The sequence below is a fragment of the Chelmon rostratus genome, chromosome 13 (genome assembly GCF_017976325.1).
Source record: "Chelmon rostratus isolate fCheRos1 chromosome 13, fCheRos1.pri, whole genome shotgun sequence".
NCBI lineage: Eukaryota > Metazoa > Chordata > Actinopteri > Chaetodontiformes > Chaetodontidae > Chelmon > Chelmon rostratus.
This window is the reverse complement of record NC_055670.1, coordinates 15,663,529-15,683,431: the sequence shown is the minus strand read 5'-3', so window position 1 is coordinate 15,683,431 and position 19,903 is coordinate 15,663,529. Positions and strand designations below refer to the sequence as shown.

At 43.0% G+C, this 19,903-nt stretch overlaps 1 protein-coding gene across 1 annotated transcript in view; it reads right to left on the bottom strand.

Annotated features, from left to right (window-relative positions):
• abca12 (ATP-binding cassette, sub-family A (ABC1), member 12) overlaps positions 1–19,903 on the bottom strand; it is a 67,392-nt gene that overhangs the window by 33,130 nt on the left and 14,359 nt on the right. The window contains exons 17-38 of the mRNA XM_041950730.1: positions 19,583–19,716; positions 19,150–19,264; positions 15,773–18,394; positions 14,372–14,484; positions 14,076–14,143; positions 13,419–13,567; positions 13,206–13,336; positions 12,808–12,950; positions 10,961–11,128; positions 10,560–10,777; positions 8,540–9,487; positions 8,240–8,346; positions 6,957–7,063; positions 5,975–6,174; positions 5,446–5,522; positions 3,867–3,997; positions 2,923–3,093; positions 2,090–2,254; positions 1,776–1,971; positions 958–1,097; positions 304–423; positions 50–140 (exon numbers count right to left, since the gene is read on the bottom strand). Of these exons, the coding sequence (XP_041806664.1) occupies positions 50–140; positions 304–423; positions 958–1,097; positions 1,776–1,971; positions 2,090–2,254; positions 2,923–3,093; positions 3,867–3,997; positions 5,446–5,522; positions 5,975–6,174; positions 6,957–7,063; positions 8,240–8,346; positions 8,540–9,487; positions 10,560–10,777; positions 10,961–11,128; positions 12,808–12,950; positions 13,206–13,336; positions 13,419–13,567; positions 14,076–14,143; positions 14,372–14,484; positions 15,773–18,394; positions 19,150–19,264; positions 19,583–19,716 (6,314 nt within the window). The remainder of the gene's footprint in view (positions 1–49; positions 141–303; positions 424–957; positions 1,098–1,775; positions 1,972–2,089; positions 2,255–2,922; positions 3,094–3,866; positions 3,998–5,445; positions 5,523–5,974; positions 6,175–6,956; positions 7,064–8,239; positions 8,347–8,539; positions 9,488–10,559; positions 10,778–10,960; positions 11,129–12,807; positions 12,951–13,205; positions 13,337–13,418; positions 13,568–14,075; positions 14,144–14,371; positions 14,485–15,772; positions 18,395–19,149; positions 19,265–19,582; positions 19,717–19,903) is intronic.

The following is a 19,903-nucleotide window of genomic DNA, read 5'->3' as shown; positions in this document are numbered from 1 at the left end:
GCCCGGCATCTGCAGCTTACAAAAGTAAGACCTTCAAATGCTCACTCACAGAAGTTGCTGAGCGTCTCCTTCATTTTGCCGACATTGATGTCTGTCTGCATCTCAATGAAGTTCTTCACAAAGGAATTGCCGAGGGAATTCTGACAGGAGGGGAGGGAGAGTGGAAGAGACAATGCACAACATCAAGATTCAGCTGCTGGAACTCGTTGAGGACCACTGCAAAGTTTATCTCCAAACTTTCAGACGACGGCGAGCAAGCTCGAATAATCAGATATACGGAAAGACAGTTCTGGGTTTTCATACCTGCAGCATTGGCAAAGTTTGGCTGAGTATTTGGGCAGAGTTTATGATGTAGTTGGAGGATTCAATCCAGTCCTGGGAGTACTTCCTCAGATTTGCAAACTCATGCAAGGTCGCGTTGGCCTGCACAAGGAGAGGACAAGGGTGAGAACATGTGCAATGGCTGGGTATCAGCAAGATTTCATAACCTGCCTTGTGCGTGTGTGTATGTGTGTGTGTGTGTGCTTCAGTCTGTGAAGGCAGCAGTGTACTAAAAACAAAGTCAAACTTGCTCAAAATAGAACCAAGGTAGAAGATGGCGGTGCATACAAATATGTGTACACACCCTGCAACTCTGTATTTCTTGTTTACTACATGCTGTGGAGACTAAACAGGTAACTATGGCCTCGAAGAGGCAGGGACAAACACTTCAGCTGTACTGTATAAGCGTGATAGAGTCAGATTAGGGATGTTGGAGGATTTAGAAGATAAAGTTCATACAGGTCAGGAAGGCTCTAACCCCCCGACAAGCTGTGACATGTTTGAGCTGAAAAACAAAGGAAATTAACAGGAAAATAAAGCAGGGAGGCCAATTCTGCCACATGCCACAAACATGCACAAACTGGAGTAGTTTGTTCACTGTGTGTGTGGGTGGAGTAAAAGGTATGTACTGTATACCTTCTTCATGATGGCCCTGGTGACGGGTGTGTCAGGGGTGTACAGAATTTGTCCCATCAGCATCGGTTTGAGGAAGGCCCAGGCGATGGCTCCACCTGTGGTGTTCACCATGTCCAGATACATGTTCGTACAGAAGGGAGCTACACAAGGAGAAGAACCAATTAGACACACAGTGTTCACATTTTATTTGACCAACAAACAAGTAGACATGAGGATCATATTTGAGCTACTGTAACAAATCCCATGAAAAGACCAAAACTGAGTCAGTTTCTTCATTTTCTTTAACTTTCCTACAGGGTTTGCAGCACTTAGCTCAAGCCCAATCATTCCCGAGACGACAGTGTAATCTTTAATAAAGGTCACAAATATGTAGCTTCGGCAAGACTTGACGGTCGGATCAATTTCATGGGCTGATGTTAAGAAAAACAGTCCTTTATGAACTGTGAAGTGAGCCTGAACTAAACAGACTTGTGGGAGCCAAGGTGGTGAAAATCTTTGTGTGTCCAGAATATCAGAATTCAATTTAGGGCAAATCTTTCCAGAGTTGGGCTGATACAGCCAACTTTGTGATTTAGGCTTAAAAAGACAGAAACACTTACTAAAGCTAGAAAAATGATGTGCATGGTATTTCTTTTTGATTGTGTATATATGGTAGCTGCTTTTACTACTTTTTAAAATAGTATAACATTTAACTACAAATGCTTTTGATAGCAAAGGAGCCCCAGGGAAAACACTGAAAATCAAGACCAAACATGTGTTAAGACTGGTGACTGTGCTGACAATATGTCTGTCTGCAAAAGTCTGTGCTCCCAACGTACTGGCATTCCGTGGGATCTTGAAGCGCTCAATCATCTCCTCCCTCTGGGGGTCGTCGGCGGTGGAAGGGTTTGACTCGGACACGATGGGGAGCTCAGAGATTCCAAACAGAGCCAGGATGCCCTTACTGCACAGCGCTCGAGAGAGGGTGACGAACGTCGCTTTGCTGGAGATGCTGCTCCTCTGTCCTCTCGCCATCTGGGGAAAAAGGGAAACTGAAACTTCACGATTTCCGCGTATTTAAAATCGATTAGCATGCGAGCAGACACAGACACACTGTGTGCGTAAGCACTGTAGAGTAATAAATTCTACACACTGCGTTGAACTCGTTGCTGGCCACCAGGTTGAGGTCGTTGATGGAGAGCAGGTAGCTCTGCAGCTGATTGATTGCAGGAAGAAACGTGTTCATCATGTTGGTTAAAACCTCAGCCAACTGCAGCATCACGCCCACCAAGCCCTGCATGTCTTCAGACAACACCATCTGGAAGAAAGGGACAAACATCCAAACATGTTTCTTTATTGCCCTCACAGAGACTTCACATTATTTCCATTCAACAAGTGCTTTTGACATTTTTCATGTGTCCTTTGTGATGTATTTCTTTATCATGCAACAGTAAACACTGACACAACCTCACCGTGAGGCCGATCAGCCAAACCTGTTGGCAAATAATTGCTTATTTACACATCCAGCAGACAACGTTGTATGGTTAAACAGAGCAAATGCTCTTTAAATGACTCATGTTCGACAAGATTCGAATGTGGATGATCTATTGGAGTTTTTGGGATGGACAGTGTTTGCTTTGTTTGATCAAATGGGAAAAAAAAAACATCAGTTACCAAATCCATTTTTTTTAAAACATGTGAGGGAGACAGAGCTTCATCTGGGGAACAAATATTTTCTTGCACAAAAGCAAATTTCTCTCTGACTTACAAGTTCCTCCAACAAACACACTGTGGCATCAAACATGTTTTCCAGCTGCCCCACAGAAACGCTTTCTTTGTCCATTCAGCCATTACAGAAGAATGTGCAAACACTGACTCCTCACTTTCTCTGGTGTATTTTTTTTTACAAAACAAAGAAAAAGCGTTCACAAAAAGAAAGCAGAGCAGGTTATTTTTCCTTTGACAAAAGACTCCATTCAGCCTTACTCTGTATATAAGTTTCTCCATGTTGAGATGGCGAGCCATCAGCAGTGAGAAGCTGTACCACTGTTCAGCGGACATGGAGCAGAAGGTCTTCATGATGACCGCGTCTTCCTCGTCCATGTTGAAAGATTCCGAGGAGCTGCAGTGACGCAGGTTCACAAACCAGGAGAGGATCTGTTTGCATGTAAAAGCATTCAGAGAGGATGTAAACAGTTAATCGTGGCAACAGAAGTACAAGTCACACACAAAACTGCAGCTTAATGTGCAGTGTGCTAGCAGTGACTTTAAGGACAGCCTTTCATTAGGCTTGCAATTCAGTATCCATTGTACTACTTTTTTTTTTTTTTTTAGCCTGATTGATAGGGTATTAAATAAGAAACTTGCTTTACAAGATGCTACTTCTACTTTATATTTTTGTATAAAGTACTTTGTATTTGCACTTTGCTTTGGTATGGTATTTCCATTTCATGCTACCTTATAATTCTACTTTTTGGAGGCCAATACTGCACTTTTTACTCCACTACATTTATTTGACAGGAGTTACTAGTTACTTTGCACATTCAGATTACTAATGCAAAATCTAAATCAACTAAAAAATTGTTACAAATCATAATAAACTATGAATTATTACTATTATAAATTAAGATACCCAGCGATACATATGAAGTAGTCAGAAATAGCTTAGTCTTTACCTGCTGCAACATCCGTTATGTTTACACTTAAATACATAAAAATGAGCCATTCTGCATAATTACTTTTACTTTCTGGTTACTTTAATTATATCCTGATGCCAATAATGCTGTGGAATGCTGTAATGTGATTCCTCTGCAACACTGCAGACGTTTTGCAGTACGCTGCATCTTGAGATTGACTGAGGTTTTGATTAAATGTCTGCTTGCACACTATATGCTGCACGTGGGTACATATTGAGGATGTCCCTGACTCACCGCTAAACTGTTGTTTGGCACGGTGGTTTCCAACAGGAGGTAGAGAACAGCTGGATCAAAATCCATGTGTCGTTGAACATCCGCAATGAAGGCCGTTTTATTCCTCAGCAACTCACCAACCGTCACAGCTCCTGGGAAATAAAGTGATAGAAGAGCTCGTTGAAAAGTCTATATTTTATGATGACACTGATCCAGTGCATTGGCTGCTTTTTCGTATAGAGCCAGTATGTCTAGTTTTATTTCTGTAATGGTGGAAACTATGCAAACAGCCTGTGAAGACTCCAAAGAATTGTGTTTGCTTCCAGTTCCGCTTTTTTTTCATTTAATTTGTAAATTATTTCTTAATCTCGTGCTGTGTCCTGATTGCATTCCCTGCTGTAGAATAGGTGCAACCGCCTCAGGGTGTATTCACTGTAGCTTTCTTTTTTTATACTGCCAGTTGCCAATACCTGTTTTACACAAAAAAAAACACTCTTTAGAAAAAGCTGGGGAAACATCAACTGTTTCCCCAGCCAGCCAATCACCATGAAGAAGGCAGTGGCTCAGTGCCTCCCAGAGAAACAATGACAGACAAAGTGAGAGCGGACAAACTGGGCGCTGTAATAAGTTATTATTGTTAGATCATCCAGCAACAAGCGAAAGTGGTGGCATCAGACGCGAGTGAGCAACGGGTGAGCCGAAATGAGCAGTCTGTTGTTATGGAAACAAGGTTTGTGATGTGCATTTTCCTACTGACAGCACATCAGGCAGCACCCTTTTAATACAAAACTGACCGCAGGCCGAAATCAGAATTTTGGACATGGCCTTTTGGGTTCTAATAAACTACCTATATATATAAAATCCAGCCAAGAAATGTCATTTACTGAACTACAAGAAAAGTATGACATTCCTTCAAGGCATTTCTTTAAGTTTTTAAAATAAGAAATGTTATCTCTGCATCTCAAAAGCCCTCACTTCCACCGCCGCCTCTCTCAGTGCTGGAAGACAGCGTTGGTGGCGGACAGGTATCACTGCTCTATAAGATGTTTGTAGATAAGTCGCCGGAGTCTTCAGAAGATCAACCCAAAAGCTGGAGGCTAGACTCACAGCAGGAAATCTCGGAGGAGGAAGGGTTTGAAGTGTGTTTGGAGGCTCAAGCGCAAACAATTAACACGCGGCTCAAGTTGATACAATACAATCGGATGTTTAAGAACATATAGAACACCAGCAAAACTACATCACTTTAACACCAGTCCGCCAGACACGTGCTTCAAATGTTTGTGGAAGGAGGTTTTGATGACCAGATAGCAGAACTTACAATCCCTTGTTTGCCAATGCATCTTGGGTATTTAGCCATGTGATTTTATTTATTATGTGCAGCAGCTATATGATCTTCAAGATTGCTTCACATTATAATTTCTGCCACATCTTCATATTTACGTCTGCTTCAATGACTTCCCTATTCATTTGATGATTCAGTATAATGTATTTGCTGGCAAGGCTGACCTTTTCACTAATATTTCATGTTTGCTATCATAGAAAAACCCCAGTATAAACATAGTTTAAAAAAAACCTCTTGTGAAATAGAGAAGTGTCTCACCCGGGGACGTGATGTTAATCATGAGAGAGCTCAGGCCGCTGGTGTTAAAGCTCAAACCTTGAGTCAGCACCGAGGTCCTGTAATCACACATACACATATGAATGCAAACACACACACACACACACACACACACACACACACACACAGAAACACAAACAGATGAATGCACTTTAGTCAAAAACATTCCATTAGAAGAAACTTTCATTTCATGAAAATAAAATGCTGCCAGGCCTCCTGCAGGCTAAATGGGCTGAGGTGAATATCAGTTGAATCAACACAAGCAAACTTTGCTTATTGGCCCCAAACGACGAGGAGAGGTAGCTGCCTGATGCTGCAGACTTCAATCCTGTTAAATCCTGTGAGGTGAGTTCAGCAAAGTGCAACAGGCCGGACTACTCTTTCATACTATTTAGCAAATTATAAAAAAAGAGGGGATAAGTGAGGTCAAGATCTAGACGATGATGAGAGCAGCTTTCTCTGTACAAGCATGAAAAAATAGGTTTAAAGGCACATGGACAAAATGCTGTACCAGTTTGAGCGGACGTTGTAGGTGCTGGGGTCTCCGACAACAGCCTGGAAGAAAACGTCGGTGAGGGAGGTCACGTTCACCATCAGACTCTCGACCAGCATCTGGAGGCTGGGCAGAACAGTGTGACACAGCTGACCGGGCTCCAAGGCGACGGTCCACATCAACGCACGCACAGACTCCGTATTCTCCAAAGTGCACACCTACGATAAATCAGTCATGTCAGCGCCATAAGGAGTTCCTGATGACCAAATCTCAGGATCAAACATATGCAACGAAGATTGGTTGGTTAGACATACTGAGCCACCCAATGAGGCGTGGGAAGACTTTACTAGATGGTTCATTTTAGGGCATTCAGGTTTGGAGCCTGTAGAGAATCTTTCTCACTGTGCCTTAAAAGAACCAATCCAGCTTAAGAATTTGATAAAGAAGGGTTTTTCTACAAAGTTTTTATGTTGATGATTCTGTCTTTCAGCCTTCCCTTCAGGTCCGAGCAAAACATTGAATACTTGTGATTTATGATTTGCAGCTTTTTTTTGGCACCGGCAACAAATAATAGCTTCTGGCATTTAATCAAAAAAACATATCACCATCTCTGTCAACCTACAAAAACCCATTTTGCTCGAACTGTAACCACAGTTGTTGTTTCTGTTGTCTATTCATGTCCGTGTTGCTGCAATATTTTGCTCCAATTTGACTATATGACATTGGGTCATTTCCAAACAGCGCAGTGTCATAATAATAACGCTGCAGGGACAACTTTATCATTGCACATAGGAGTGGTGAGTGAGTCTAAGCTCTGAAAGCATTAGCCCCATGTTGTATAAGCTCTGCAATATCAAATCATTGTAAGTACTTCTAATTATTAATGTGCTTTTCAAAACACTAAATGAACCCTGACAGTGTTTTCAGACATTCCGAAGGGCTACTTCTCAAATTGTAATGAATTATAAATGTGTGGAAGTGACATGGTCACCGCAGAGACCTGGGATTTCAGGTGGTCAAGCTGTTCTGTGAATTGTGGGTCCGTCAGGCTCATCTGGAAGAGCTCAGAGGCTGTTTGGATGGTCTGTTGCATGAGCATCAGGTTCTCTGTGAAGGGAGGGAGAGAGGGAAGCAGAGGGGAAAAAATGAGGGTGAGAGAGGGGTTATTAGAGTTAGACAGGAAGATGGGATGGGTAAGGGGAACGAGGGCAATAAGGTCTGTAAGGTGACAGAATAACATGACATCCCACTGGGCTTCATTACGATTCGCACCATTACGGGGCAGCGTCGTCAGGCAGCAAGCAGCAAATGATGTGCTTAAAGTGAAGCCCTGTGCGGGACTGATGGGGCCAGAGGGGCCAGCAGTACTAGATGCTGTCGTGCATTAAAACGCATCTGACAAGCCCTAAGAAAGGCACCACCTCAGGCAACAAGACGTGATGACAGAATATTTAATTAGGCCAAAATTAGACAATGGTGATGTTTAATCTCAGGGTGCTCAACACCTAGAGGCCTTTGCAATTACAACAGTTCACTCTGGATGTGTGTGTGTGTGAAGAATAAGAGTGGGGTTTCGGAGAAGTGATGCCGCTGCTGCTTACAAAGAGATTCTGTGCACTAAAAACATTATCACACAAGCACAGACGCCAATTAAAAGGAGGTCATAGATGTCCACTTGTGTGAGTGCGAGGGGAGACGTTTAGCGAGGGCGGACGGGATAAGTGATTGAATTCTACTTTGCTAATGAGATTTAAAAAGGTGCTGAGTGGCGTTCTGCTGGAGAAGGGCCATATGGCCTTGGGCTCCTTGGGAGCTCAAGCTAAGTTAATGTGAAGTCTTATTCCTCATATCTCCAGAATGAATTATGTTGCGCTATAACCATGTACACAACAACAACAGCCTGCACAAAATGTTTTGTGGTCTTCCCGTGGTCCCGCGATGGCCACGAAGGTCAGAGAAAAAGGGGGCACTGTTCCATGCTGTGTCACTGTTTAATGGCACACGCTGGCTTATCCATACTGTCACAGCAGGTATGTAAACACAAGCTGCAGCATCAGTGTGAGCACTACAGTACAGCAACTATTCCACTAAGCATGAGTGGGAGGGAATTCACTGAGGAGTCAGTAGGTAAAGTTAATTGGAAGAAACTAAAAGGATAGCATCATTCATTTGGGGATTCTCTAATGAGCACACATTTCTCATTATGAAGCTGCCCTTGGTCCAAGAAGCCTCTAACTGTCCAGACTGAGTCAGACAGAAGGAAGATCTGAACCATCAAGTTACCTTGAGATTCACTTGCAAGCACTCTGGTGATGTTCTTAAGCATCGAGGAGAATGGGAGGCCATCAGGAAGAATATCAACAGCATTCATCAGGAGGTCCATCGATGACCTGGGGAGGATTGAACAAGAACCTTTTAATAAACGGGGGCAAACAGAGCAGCATAATGGTGAAAAACAAAGCAAAAAATGTTTTAAAGTAGTTGTTTTAGATGCTGGTGCAAATTGATATCTGAAGCTCAAATAGTGCTTTCTTTTTTTCATATTCCTAAAGCCATCTCTGAGCCAGCGCAAATAAGACTTACATCTGAGATGCACCGGAGAGAGTGAGGAAGGAGAGCACCCCCAGGGACGCATCAATGGTCTGTTCCCGAGAGGCGTTCAAGCCCCACGGCATGCCGTTTGTAACTCCCTTCACAACAACGTTCAAATCAGGATTGGCAAGGAACACGTGGACTGTCTCCATAATTTCTGCCGCGGTAGGGGGGACAGAGATGGCTTTGAACATGGCAGGGTAGTCAATGTGGAGCAGGTCTATGAAGTCATCCACGGGGTGCCTAGTTGGCATGAATGGGGCCTCCCGTCTGTGTCGGCCCCCCATCATATGGTTACCGCCTGTCATTTGCTGCTGAAGCATACTCGGCCGGTGGCCCACGGGGGCCGCATGACCACTGGCGTTCACCAGCTCCCTCAGCATTGTCAGTAGGTTTCCAGCCAGGTCTTCAAACAGCTCCGTGTTTACTGGCATGTCCGTAATCATCTGGGTCAAAACAGACAAGAGAGGCCTGAGGATGTCGAAGATTTTGGGCAGAGCCTGAGTCAGCAGGTCCAGTCCAGTCGCTTGAGTGGAGGCCAACCATTCAAACATCTCGTTCACCTTCCGCACGATCAAGCTTGTGTCATTGGATGCCAGAAATTGCTCCAGGGCTTGGTAAACCATAGACGCGTTGCCAAATACCTTCATGTCGATCATCAGTTTGACAGCTTGCCTAATCATGCCAGCAACAGATGCCTCACTGAGTCCAGAAAAATTTCCCCACATCATGGAGAACATGTCGTCCGAGGCGATGTTTGCAGAGGACAGGATGATCATTGCTGCTTCTCCGAAGAGGTGCTGGGACGAGCTGCTGTCTTCAATCAGATGGTAGTTGTCCAGGATGTGACCCAGTGCTTTCTCTATGGCTTTCATGTAAGGCTGGAGGAACGGGGCCACGCCGAGGAGCTCAGCTGAGAGCGATTTGATGGAAGACAAACTGAAGAGGGGAGAAGTTCAATGAGTGTCAAGCTAAGTTCCTTTTACAGATAAAGTCTCACGAAAAAGCATCAATATGAGTCAGAAAAATTTGAGCTGAATTTGACCTAAAGAACTTAAAGAAGACGGTGGACTGAGGGCTATTTCTCACTCTCAAACCATGTTTTTGATTCATTTCCTCAATGTAATGATTCCACAGAATTCTAATTTCTCAGCTTTTACCAGAAGTACTATTTCTTCATCATCTTCCTTTATACTTAGTCGCACACTTTTCCCATTTCTCCCTCGAAAATAGACTGCGGAGTCTTTCCACTGTGATCAATGATCTATAACTCATGTAGTCAGACCTGATTGATTCCCTGCGATATGCAGAATGTGATCCTTATCACCATGCCCGGCTCATTATTGCAGCTGCCGAATAAAGGGAAATCAATTTTGAGAGGATGTCTCGGTGAGCTGAATCACAGTTAAGCCGCTATCTGTGCAGGCCTGCTTGTTTTCAGGCACACTCGCATTAAATTAATCAAGTTGAATGCAAATGCGAGCACTCCAAATCCTTGAGTAATTATGTATGAATCAAATTGGCCTGACTGGTGCATTGTGGATAATGTTGAAACAACAAAAGGGAGCAGTGAGTTCATGTGTAGGTGAGTACAGTGTCGAGATGCAACTGTCTCTCGACAGAATTAGATGGAAATGTAGAGAAAATCATCTACAGTCAGATAAAATACTGTTAAATGTGATCAGACTGCAGCATTCAGTGGGCTTTGTTTTGTGGCTGCACTTCAGTTTGATATGACTGCATTGCCCTGTCCTCATATCCGGTGGCTTCAGTGTGGTTTTCTCTGTCTGATCCACTAAGGCCTCTATTGATGAAAAAATCGTGAACAAAAGTGTTACTATGATGGATTCTCCTCATGCGACTTCAGAAAGTTGGGAGCTTTTTTTATTCTGATGCACAGATGCAACAAATTGACGGGGGAGAAAAAATCATAGCCACGTAAATCATGACAACAGTGAAGGGCACATCACATTAGCAATGACATAACCTGATTGTAGCTGTAAATATTCACCTGTTTTGCAGCTGCATGTGCTGGAGCTGGTTGTACCAGTGAAGCTGCGCCTCGGGGCTCAGAGGCTGGCCTGCCAGCATAGAGAGCTGGCTGGAGAAAGCCATGATGAGCTGCTGTGTCACCAGTGTGTGGTTCATGCTGACTTGGTAGTAAGACTGTACAGCCCTGACAATCCTGGCAGCTGTGGCATTCACAGTCATTGGTCCCACACTCATGTGCTGCACAGACAACACACAGCAGAGTTGGACCGTTAGCAATGTGGCAGCTTTCTCTGAGTGTCAACACTGCCACCAAGTGGTGAAACTGTTAATTGTGCCTGAATACTGTACCAGAAAGTAATATCCATGCATCTAATTTGTTTGTTTGCAATTTCATATTTAATTAAGCATGCATCAACTCACATTCATGTTCAGGTTGGCGTAGACAGTGTCTGCTTTAATATATGCCTCTAAAACAGGCTGCAGGCTGATGTTGCACCACGTAGCTACGGTGGCATGGCTTAACCCCACTGCCTCTCTTACTGGCTCCCATGCTTTGAGAACTTCACTGCACTCCAATGTGCCATTAGCCTGGGGGGTGGGGGGTGGCGAGGTGGGGGGGGTGTCAACAAAAAGACAAACGTCATATTGTGTTTCACACACATTGTTCAGAGAAAACCAGTTCAGTTAGCAAGATAGAGATGGAAATAGAACAAAGTGTCTGGGAGACAAAAGGCAAAGGCATAACATAACATAATCTGACTGTTCATGCAGTTTAGGCACAAGCAAACAAAAGGGCAGAAGTCTCACACAGGTATCACGGTTTCTCACAGACTGACATACTAAGCACACGCCCACACATATTGTGTGTGGATCCTCTACAGAGTATCTGACACATCAGATATCTGTAGGTTGTAACCTGGTTCCCTCTAAGGCACTGACAAGACAAAGAAGGGCAGTTTAATAGTGTTCTGCTACATGATGCTTCTCTACACTACTGTCATCATGGTATGGATTCGTCTAATACTGGCCTTTTTAGGCTGCTAATGATATCAGTACATAAGAAAAATATGGACTGAGGCCCGATAACACGATACTCAGTAAAAGTAAATGTAATACTACATTACACACTACAATAGTTTCACATTTTGCTAATTACACGTTCTTGCTTTGCAGAGAAATGAGAAGCTCGATGTCTGTGCAGTAACCTTAGCTCTGAGTTAGCTTAGCACAATGCGGTGATTTCACAGGCAGAGTCTGTCGTTTTTACCCTCCAGTTTTTGTACAAGTTCAACATCAGAGGCGCAACAAGCTCATACGTGAGGTTCTGGTTAGATTTTTGTTGCCTTTGGGCAGAGCCAGGCTAGCTGTTTTCCCTGGTTTCCAGTCTTTGTGTTAAGCTAACGGGCTGCTGGCAGTACTGTAGCCCCATATTTACTGTATGAGAGTAGTATAAATCTTATCCATAAATCCATAGCTATCAGAAAGAAAGTGAATAAGTGTATTTTCCAAACTATTCCTTTGAATAAAACACAAAGCACACCAAAGTTACAAATTTAGCAGGTACAACTACACAACGCCCCTGCCCATGCAGTACATCCCATATCTATAAAATCTATCATTGTTTGTTGGCACTGATGTTTTACCTTTATGGTCACTACTGAAGAAACGTTTAGTAGTGATATCACATTTCATTGTACTGAAAGGTGTTTTAAGAATTCAGTCAGTTTAGGCGGATGAAACATTGGAAACAGCTTTCAATACACGGCTGTTTTGGGGCATTTTGCATGCCAAAATACACTCTGACACAGTATCGATATCTGTGATGAATCAATATCAGCAGGTATCAGTCTGCCAATGCTATGGCTCACACTCTAGTTTGGGGAGGCATATGTGGCCAGATCTGACAGATAATGTCATTCAAAGCGTTACATTCATGTTCACCATACCCACATGTTATTTGCAGACCTGGTATGAGTATGTCTGTCAAAAGCCTTGTTGAAGGGTAAAGAAGCATGCAAATACCAATGCAGGCGGGTGGAACAGATTCCAAACGCACAAAGAACAGCACGCTGTGCTCTCACTTCAGAGACAGGTATTGAGAAATAAGTTCTGTTCATTGCAAAAAATACATGAGATGGGTGTAATTACAAAACAGCTCTCGTCTGCCCCTCCTCTCTGTCACACACACACGGAAGCATGTGAACATGTCCACACAAAGAGGTTGCAAATGACTTGATTTTATCCCAGGACAAGGGTGGCGGTCTAACCTGCTCAGCTGCCTGCACCGTGCGTTCAATGGCAAGCTGCATTCTTTCCGAGACTTCAGACAGGTTAAAGTGACTGCCGTTCAAAGACTGCACAATTTCTTTCACCAGGGTAACCACGGGCATCTGGAGGCTTAATATCATTGCTGGGGGGGAGAAAAGACAGACCGTTTATGAATATATATATAGCTCTACAAACACCGATTTAAATTGGTTATATTTGGTCCAAGAAACATTTTCGAACAGGGTGTGTCATGGTGTGAAGTGTGTGCTGTGCAATGTACAAATGAACCACGTCTAAAGGGAACATCTGTGTTTAATGCTTTGCATGTACTGAACACAAGGAGCAATTTTCCCTGTAGCCAGTGACTCTGCTTCCTGCTGTTCAGCAGCGTTCTCACCGTTCTCTGCCTGGGTGCTGTTCACCATGCTTCCTATGATTTTTTCAAACACTGGGATAACAGAGGAGACACTGTGCCATAGCTCCGTTCCTTTGAGGGTTGACAGTAGGGCCTCGAGCATCTCTTCAAGTCTGTGGCGAAAAACATTTGATTTAGAGCAACAACAGAGGCTTGTTTGGGTTTATTTTCATCACAAGTGGTAATTACACTTACTTGTCCCACGTGTCTTGGTCTGCCTTCCCAGTCATCACCTGCTCCAGGACTGGAGCAAGATGAACAAAGCCCCCCAGTGACGGAGCAGTCATATGTGAGCCTGGGCCTCCCATGACAAGTGGCCAAAGCATGCTCACGAGTTTGCCCATCTGACAATAAAAAAGGCATAAATTAGGAAAAATGGTCCACTTTTTTTACACAAATTTCATGTGATTCATTCAAGCAAAACCTCAACAACAAGGGTTGTGTTTTATGTGCCATTTGATTCATGAATAACACATATTTCTATTTAAATATATACATGTATCGTACAGGACAAACAACTTTGATAAAAGACCATGTTGTTTGTTCTGTTATTTGCTTTTTGTCATTCTGTGATAATAAATAAAGACTCTGATAACCAGCTTATCTGATCACATGTGCGGTCCGGAACATTGGCCAACAGTTCCAGTCCTTAACAGATGACACTGAGATGCCTTAGCAGCATTTCATCTTTATTTCATCATTTATTTAATGTAATATTTAACATGCAGACCTTCTGATGGTTTCATTTTCCCCGACATGAATTTACACTAAATGTAATTAACAGAAGAAAGAAAAAACAAAATCTTGTCAAAAACTTTTCATGTATGCATGTGACAATGTGTTCAGCCTCACCTGGCCAATAATTGTGGACAAATTTTCTGCGGACGCGCTCTCAAAACTTGCCCAGAGACTTGCATTGCCTGAAATAACAAGAAATATTATTTACAAAGTGGCCGTCACTTTCAATGTCAGAGGAGTGAAGCATTTTATCCTCACAACAGAACATTGTGCTATTTTGATCCAAAGCTCTTAGGCCGTCTGGCATTGATGCTTGAATAATGAAGTACACGATGTGATCTCCTCTCCATCAGAGTTCATCAGGATTCAACATGTTGTCCACCTACAGTGACACAGAGAAGCTGACTTGCCTTGGCCTGACTCCAAGATGGAGTGAGTGATGTTAATGAGGACAGAAATGTAGAGCTGGGCTGTGCTGTTTGGCGGCAGGAGGCTCTGGACTGTCTTCATCTCGTTCAAAATTCTTAAGAAACAAAGAACATCAATATTTCGCATCTGAACATGTCTCATCAAAAGGTCATGAAAGCATTGCAGAAAGGCATGCACTCCATCTTTGGGTCTGGTTTAAATGATCCATCTGGATCAGCGGTTGTCAATTATGGTCACTGGAATACAGACGCCTGCTGGCGATCTGCTAAGGGATTTTTTTTCTGAGATACAAGATGAATGCAATTAGTTTACATGAACTAATTGGCATTAGAGGACAACCAAAATAACCTTGCACATCACAATTTGATCTCTTTAAGACAGATAAAAAAATGCTGTCTAAACTTGTCTATTTCCCTAGAACATAATGCAGAATTATTTGACCACTCGGGGGCAGCAAAGAAAGCTGTAAAGACAACTGACGTTATCGCCTTACAAAGTTGATATGGCTAATTTGTTATCTTACGTACATATTCTGCAGATTAGCATTCCAAAAATGTGTTAGCTTAGTTAGTTGTCTACCTGATGAATATAAGTGCAACGTTTACTCTCCTCTTAGCTCTGTTTTTGTCTCTAACAACCCCTCACAGGAAAATCTGGCACTTCCACTACTAAATGCTCCACTATGTTCACAGCCAGCCTAACTTTAACTTTTAAACTTTTAATTTGCTTGCCTCTGATGCTGGACAGTGGGTAGAGTACAGTGGGTTTTAGAGCACTACAGCTGCCTGGTGCCTCTGAGAGTGAACCAAAACTATAACGTTGTGGTCTAAAAGCCCAAAACCATAAGCTAACAGGTGTTAAAACTGCCCAGAGCTGAGGGGAACTGCAGACTCAAATGATAATTCTTCACTAAAAGTTTCTTCACTACACCATGACAGTCATGTGATCCATTTCAACATAAAAAAAACATTAACCATAGCTACTTTAAGCATTACATTTCTCACTAATTACAGCATTATATTCCATCCTTATAATGGCAAAATAAGAAGATTAGAAGAAGAAGATTTAAATCATTTATTTGACTGACCAATATTAATCTCAGCAGTCAAACCTCTGTCATAGAATTTTATTTAAATTAGTTTATCATGTCAAGTGCTAGTTAATACTACTAAAATATCCACACAGTATATAATTTAAACAGTATCTGGCGGTGTAGAGTGACTTATTTAAAACAAATTTCAATTGAAATTGCCTAATTTTTGCACTCTGTACCTTAGTGTATTTTGCTAATGCTGGGGGTGCTGCACATTTTAATAGTAATATAAATAGTAATATAGTCATTTGGTCTATTGCAGTATTAGGAAAATTGGAACATCACTCACAACTGATTCCAGATGTCTGGTCCACTGGCCATGGAGGCAGTCTCAAAATATGTGGCTACAACTTTGAGTCCAGCAAGCAGGTATTCAGCATACATTGGCGGTATCGTCTGTTGGATGACACTCTCAGCCCTCTTAAGGATGATGAGGGAGATGTTACGTGATGAGTCAAAATTCATGTCTGGTTGGATAATGAGCTTAAGTGAGTCCTGCACAATTTCCAGGATGTTCTCCTGTACTGAGGGTGGCAAGGGGCCTGTGGTGTCGGTCAGGATATCCAAAGCGCTTTGGACTGCTTCCAGAATGGTTTCTAAGAAGTGGTTGCTCTGGAGGCCACCTGGTTGCTCTGCCACCATCAGGGCTTTGCTCAGGGACTGGGTGACATTGCTAATGATGTAGAGGTATGCTCGTTGATCATCACTGAGAAAATTAACCATTGTCTGCTGCAGTTGCTGGAGGTCTGTCACAGGGGTGGAATAATTCATGGAGGAGCCTCCCCATTGGAGCATGCTAGTCAGGACCAAAGGGACACCGGGTTGTTTCATCCACTTCTCTATGAGGTCGAGGTACAGCTTAACTTGGAGCTCAGTGGCATGCAGAATGGTTGTGTTGAACAACAGTTCAGAACCCGGGACACTATTCTGAACCTCGAGGTTCAACTTTATGAGTTCAAATAGACGCCGGAGGATCTCAACTGTTGTCTGGCCAATTTTACTCACCCCTGCACCATCTATTGGGTACTGGAGGTTGTTTATCAGGAACTCGACCTGGCTACTCACATATAAAGAGAAATTTGTCTGCACCAGCTGTAATGTTACTTGCATTTGTGTGAGGGAGAAAAAGGGATGGAGGAGCTGTGAGACTGAGCTGCTGCTGGTGACATTTTCCAGCCTTTTCAAGTACCAATCTATAATCGTCAGATATACCTTCTGAGCATACGTGGGGTTGGTAATCAAGCTGGTGTTTAAGTTGTTAAATGGTTCTGGGTCGGCAGCTAGTTGTACCAGACCCTCCAGCACTCTGATTTCATTCATGACCTCCGGAGTGTTGAGATGGTTCAGCTGGAGGCTCATCTTGACGTTGGCCAGGGTGCTGTTCAGGATGTGTACGACAGCCATGTTAGGATTGGAGCCAAAGTTAACTTGGACGACATCACTGATAGTGTTATTGATGATTAACGGGATGAGGGAGAGGATGGCTGTCTCGTTACGGAGAGCAGGTAGGTGTGTCAGGAAACCGCTGACCCCGTTAATCAATCCCTTTAGACACTCGGCTGTCACCATCGGGTTATCCTGTGGTTCAAAACACTGGCGAGCATTGATGACCTGCGTTATTTTTACCATCAGATCGTTTGCGTTGGCAGCTCCAGCAAGTGCAGCTATGTTATTCAACTCCTCAAGGGTTAGGTTTGACTGTCTCAGAGCATTCTGGACATCAGACACAGTAATATTTGGTGTCGCTATGATCAGTCTGATGAAATGAAGAGTCTGTTTGAAGGTTTCTACATAAGCAGCATCATTTGAGGACAGAAGGAGTGAGAAGAACAAGGATGCAATTTCCTCATATTCCCGTCTCCCCAGAGCAGAGTGGGTTGCAGCTAATTTGATGGTGACACTACCATTGGCCGAAAGCATCATCTCTAATATCTGATCCAGAAATGTGAAGATTTCTGAGATTCCAGCCAAACAGTCCTGGCCCGCTGCACATTTGGCCATTTGATACTGCAGAGCTCTGAAATCATCAAGGAAGCGGGTAGCTTCCTGTTGGACCTCACTTGGTAAGAATGCCACAAATTTCTGTACAACAATCTTTTGGGCAGCATCTGGTCCAGCCTGAGTCAGGTTCTGAAGGCCCTCAGGGGTGAGGAGGTTAAGAAAATCCTTGGAAAGCAGGTGGAGGTCAGTGACTTGCGCTGTGCTCAGCTCCCCACTGGGTAACCTGAGATGCTGGATTCTTCGCAGTCTATACAGGGACATCACAAATTCTTGAACCTGGCGTACGTACCCAACAATGATTTTAGTTGGGTCTGGAGAATCTGTCACTGTCTTCAGTAGCTCAATGGCACTGAGGATGGCCTCGACAAGGCCTGCTGAGGTCTGGTTGGTGAAAGGTTGGATGGCTTCCCTGAGACGGGCCAAATGGTCAGGGTCTAAGTGCTGGGAATAGGTAAGCAGACGGTGACTCATGATGTGGGCGAGAGATATGGTGAGGTTACCCTCTAAGGAGAGGAGCTGCATAATCAACTGTTCCAGTTCAGGCATTGTTGGATCTGTCTCATTAAAGGTAAAAATGTGCTGATTGAGCCTGCCAATCTTTGAGGCAACATCAAGCACTGTGGAGACATTGAGGGGACGATCGTTGAGCAGCAGCGGCAGCAGCGGCTTCAGACCAGCAGACTGTAGCAGGTGACCAATAAGGGGAAGCATGACATCAGGGTTTGAGATGTTTTGGTCAGGAAGCATGGATATGGTCTGGACAAAGTCATCCAGCTTATGCAACAGGTTAATCATGTAGGCTGAGAGGGCATCTCCACCTTGGATTCCTTGTTTCAAATATGACCATGCCAGATATTTATAGATGTCGCCGTACATATGCTGCAACAGATTCACGGTTCCTTTGAGATGACTACAGTGAAAAAAGAAGAACGGGAGATGAACATGACAGAATCTCCTAAATGGCTAATGTATATAAAACAGCAACAATAAACAACACTACTTCTGGTGTTATAACCCCTTGCTTGGTATTACACTGAATTCTGCATTTGTGCAAAGACATTGTTTCATTATATAACAAGTCATTATCAATGCTAGCATTCACTTCAAACTAATCATTTCATTTCTGTACACTCAAGGCAGGAGTTGGTTAGATTAGCTTAGCAGAAAGACTGAAAACAAGGGCAAACAGCTAGCCTGGTTCTGTCCAAAGGGCAAAAAAAATCAGCACCTCTAAAGATCACTAATTAACACGCTATGTCTCATTTATTAAATCCATACAAAAGTTGAGGTATAAAAATGAAGATTTGTGGTTTTATAGGGGATATTCGCTGAACTTTTTCTTGGTTGGTTGCAGTGACTTCCTGGAGTGTCGTCCGCGCTGTGATGTTGCCAGACAACAACGAAGTAGTCCCACGCATAACTTTAAAGCTGCTGGTGAGAAAATGCTAAGCTAAGCTAACCAGCTGCTGGCCATAGCTCCAACTCTCTTTCTATTCAACTATTCTCTAAATGTTTTAATGATGATTGTAATGATTCAGCATCCTATCAACAGTTCAGAGTCAATAACAGAGCAGAAAATTAAATTCCAGAGCACATACAACATATGCACCATCTCCACCGTCAATAAGCCATTATTCATTTAAACTTCCAAGCTTTGTCACTTACGTAACCAGGATGTCTGGGTTTGGTGACATTAGCGCCTGAGTCATTGCTTGAACAAAGTGTGGCCAGTTCAAACGGGTATCGCATTGAATGGCTAAGGTAGAGATGTTAACAGCACCTAAAGGGAAAGGCAAACATATAAGATAAGACAGACTTTAATAATCCCCAGCCGGGGAAATTTATACAGATAACATATTACAGATCATATACAAAGAGAAAACAATTTCAGGAAAAAAAGGCTTTTTAGATAAAATAAAATATGATGAACTTCATTGAACCTGAACAATCCCCACTTAATCTAATGTAATTTTGATAATGATAGAAAATTGTGGACCTGATATATGATTGAAAATATATTTTAGGCCTGATTTCCAGCCTGGATTGTACGCATTTGCGAGCTGCTAATTGGCACAAGGAGAGACGAAACTGGACTCACAGTTTGCTGGCTGAGTTGTGACACCAGGCCTGTAGTTCAGAATCCAGTAAACCATGTGGAAATAGCTCTTTACCTCCGGCCACAGCTGACTCTTCTCAAGCTTTGCTCCAAAATTCACCATGGACAAGAAAACACTAGAGGCAAAGCAAAGCAAAAGCACAACACTGTTGAGACAGTGAAATGATAACTTACAGCATGAAATAAGACATTGTGCACATTATCTAAAACACTATCATCAAATTAATTCTCCTATTCACATTATCATTTTTTTTTCTTCCACTAAATTCACTGAAAGGCCCCATTTGCATAGCTTTGTCCAAC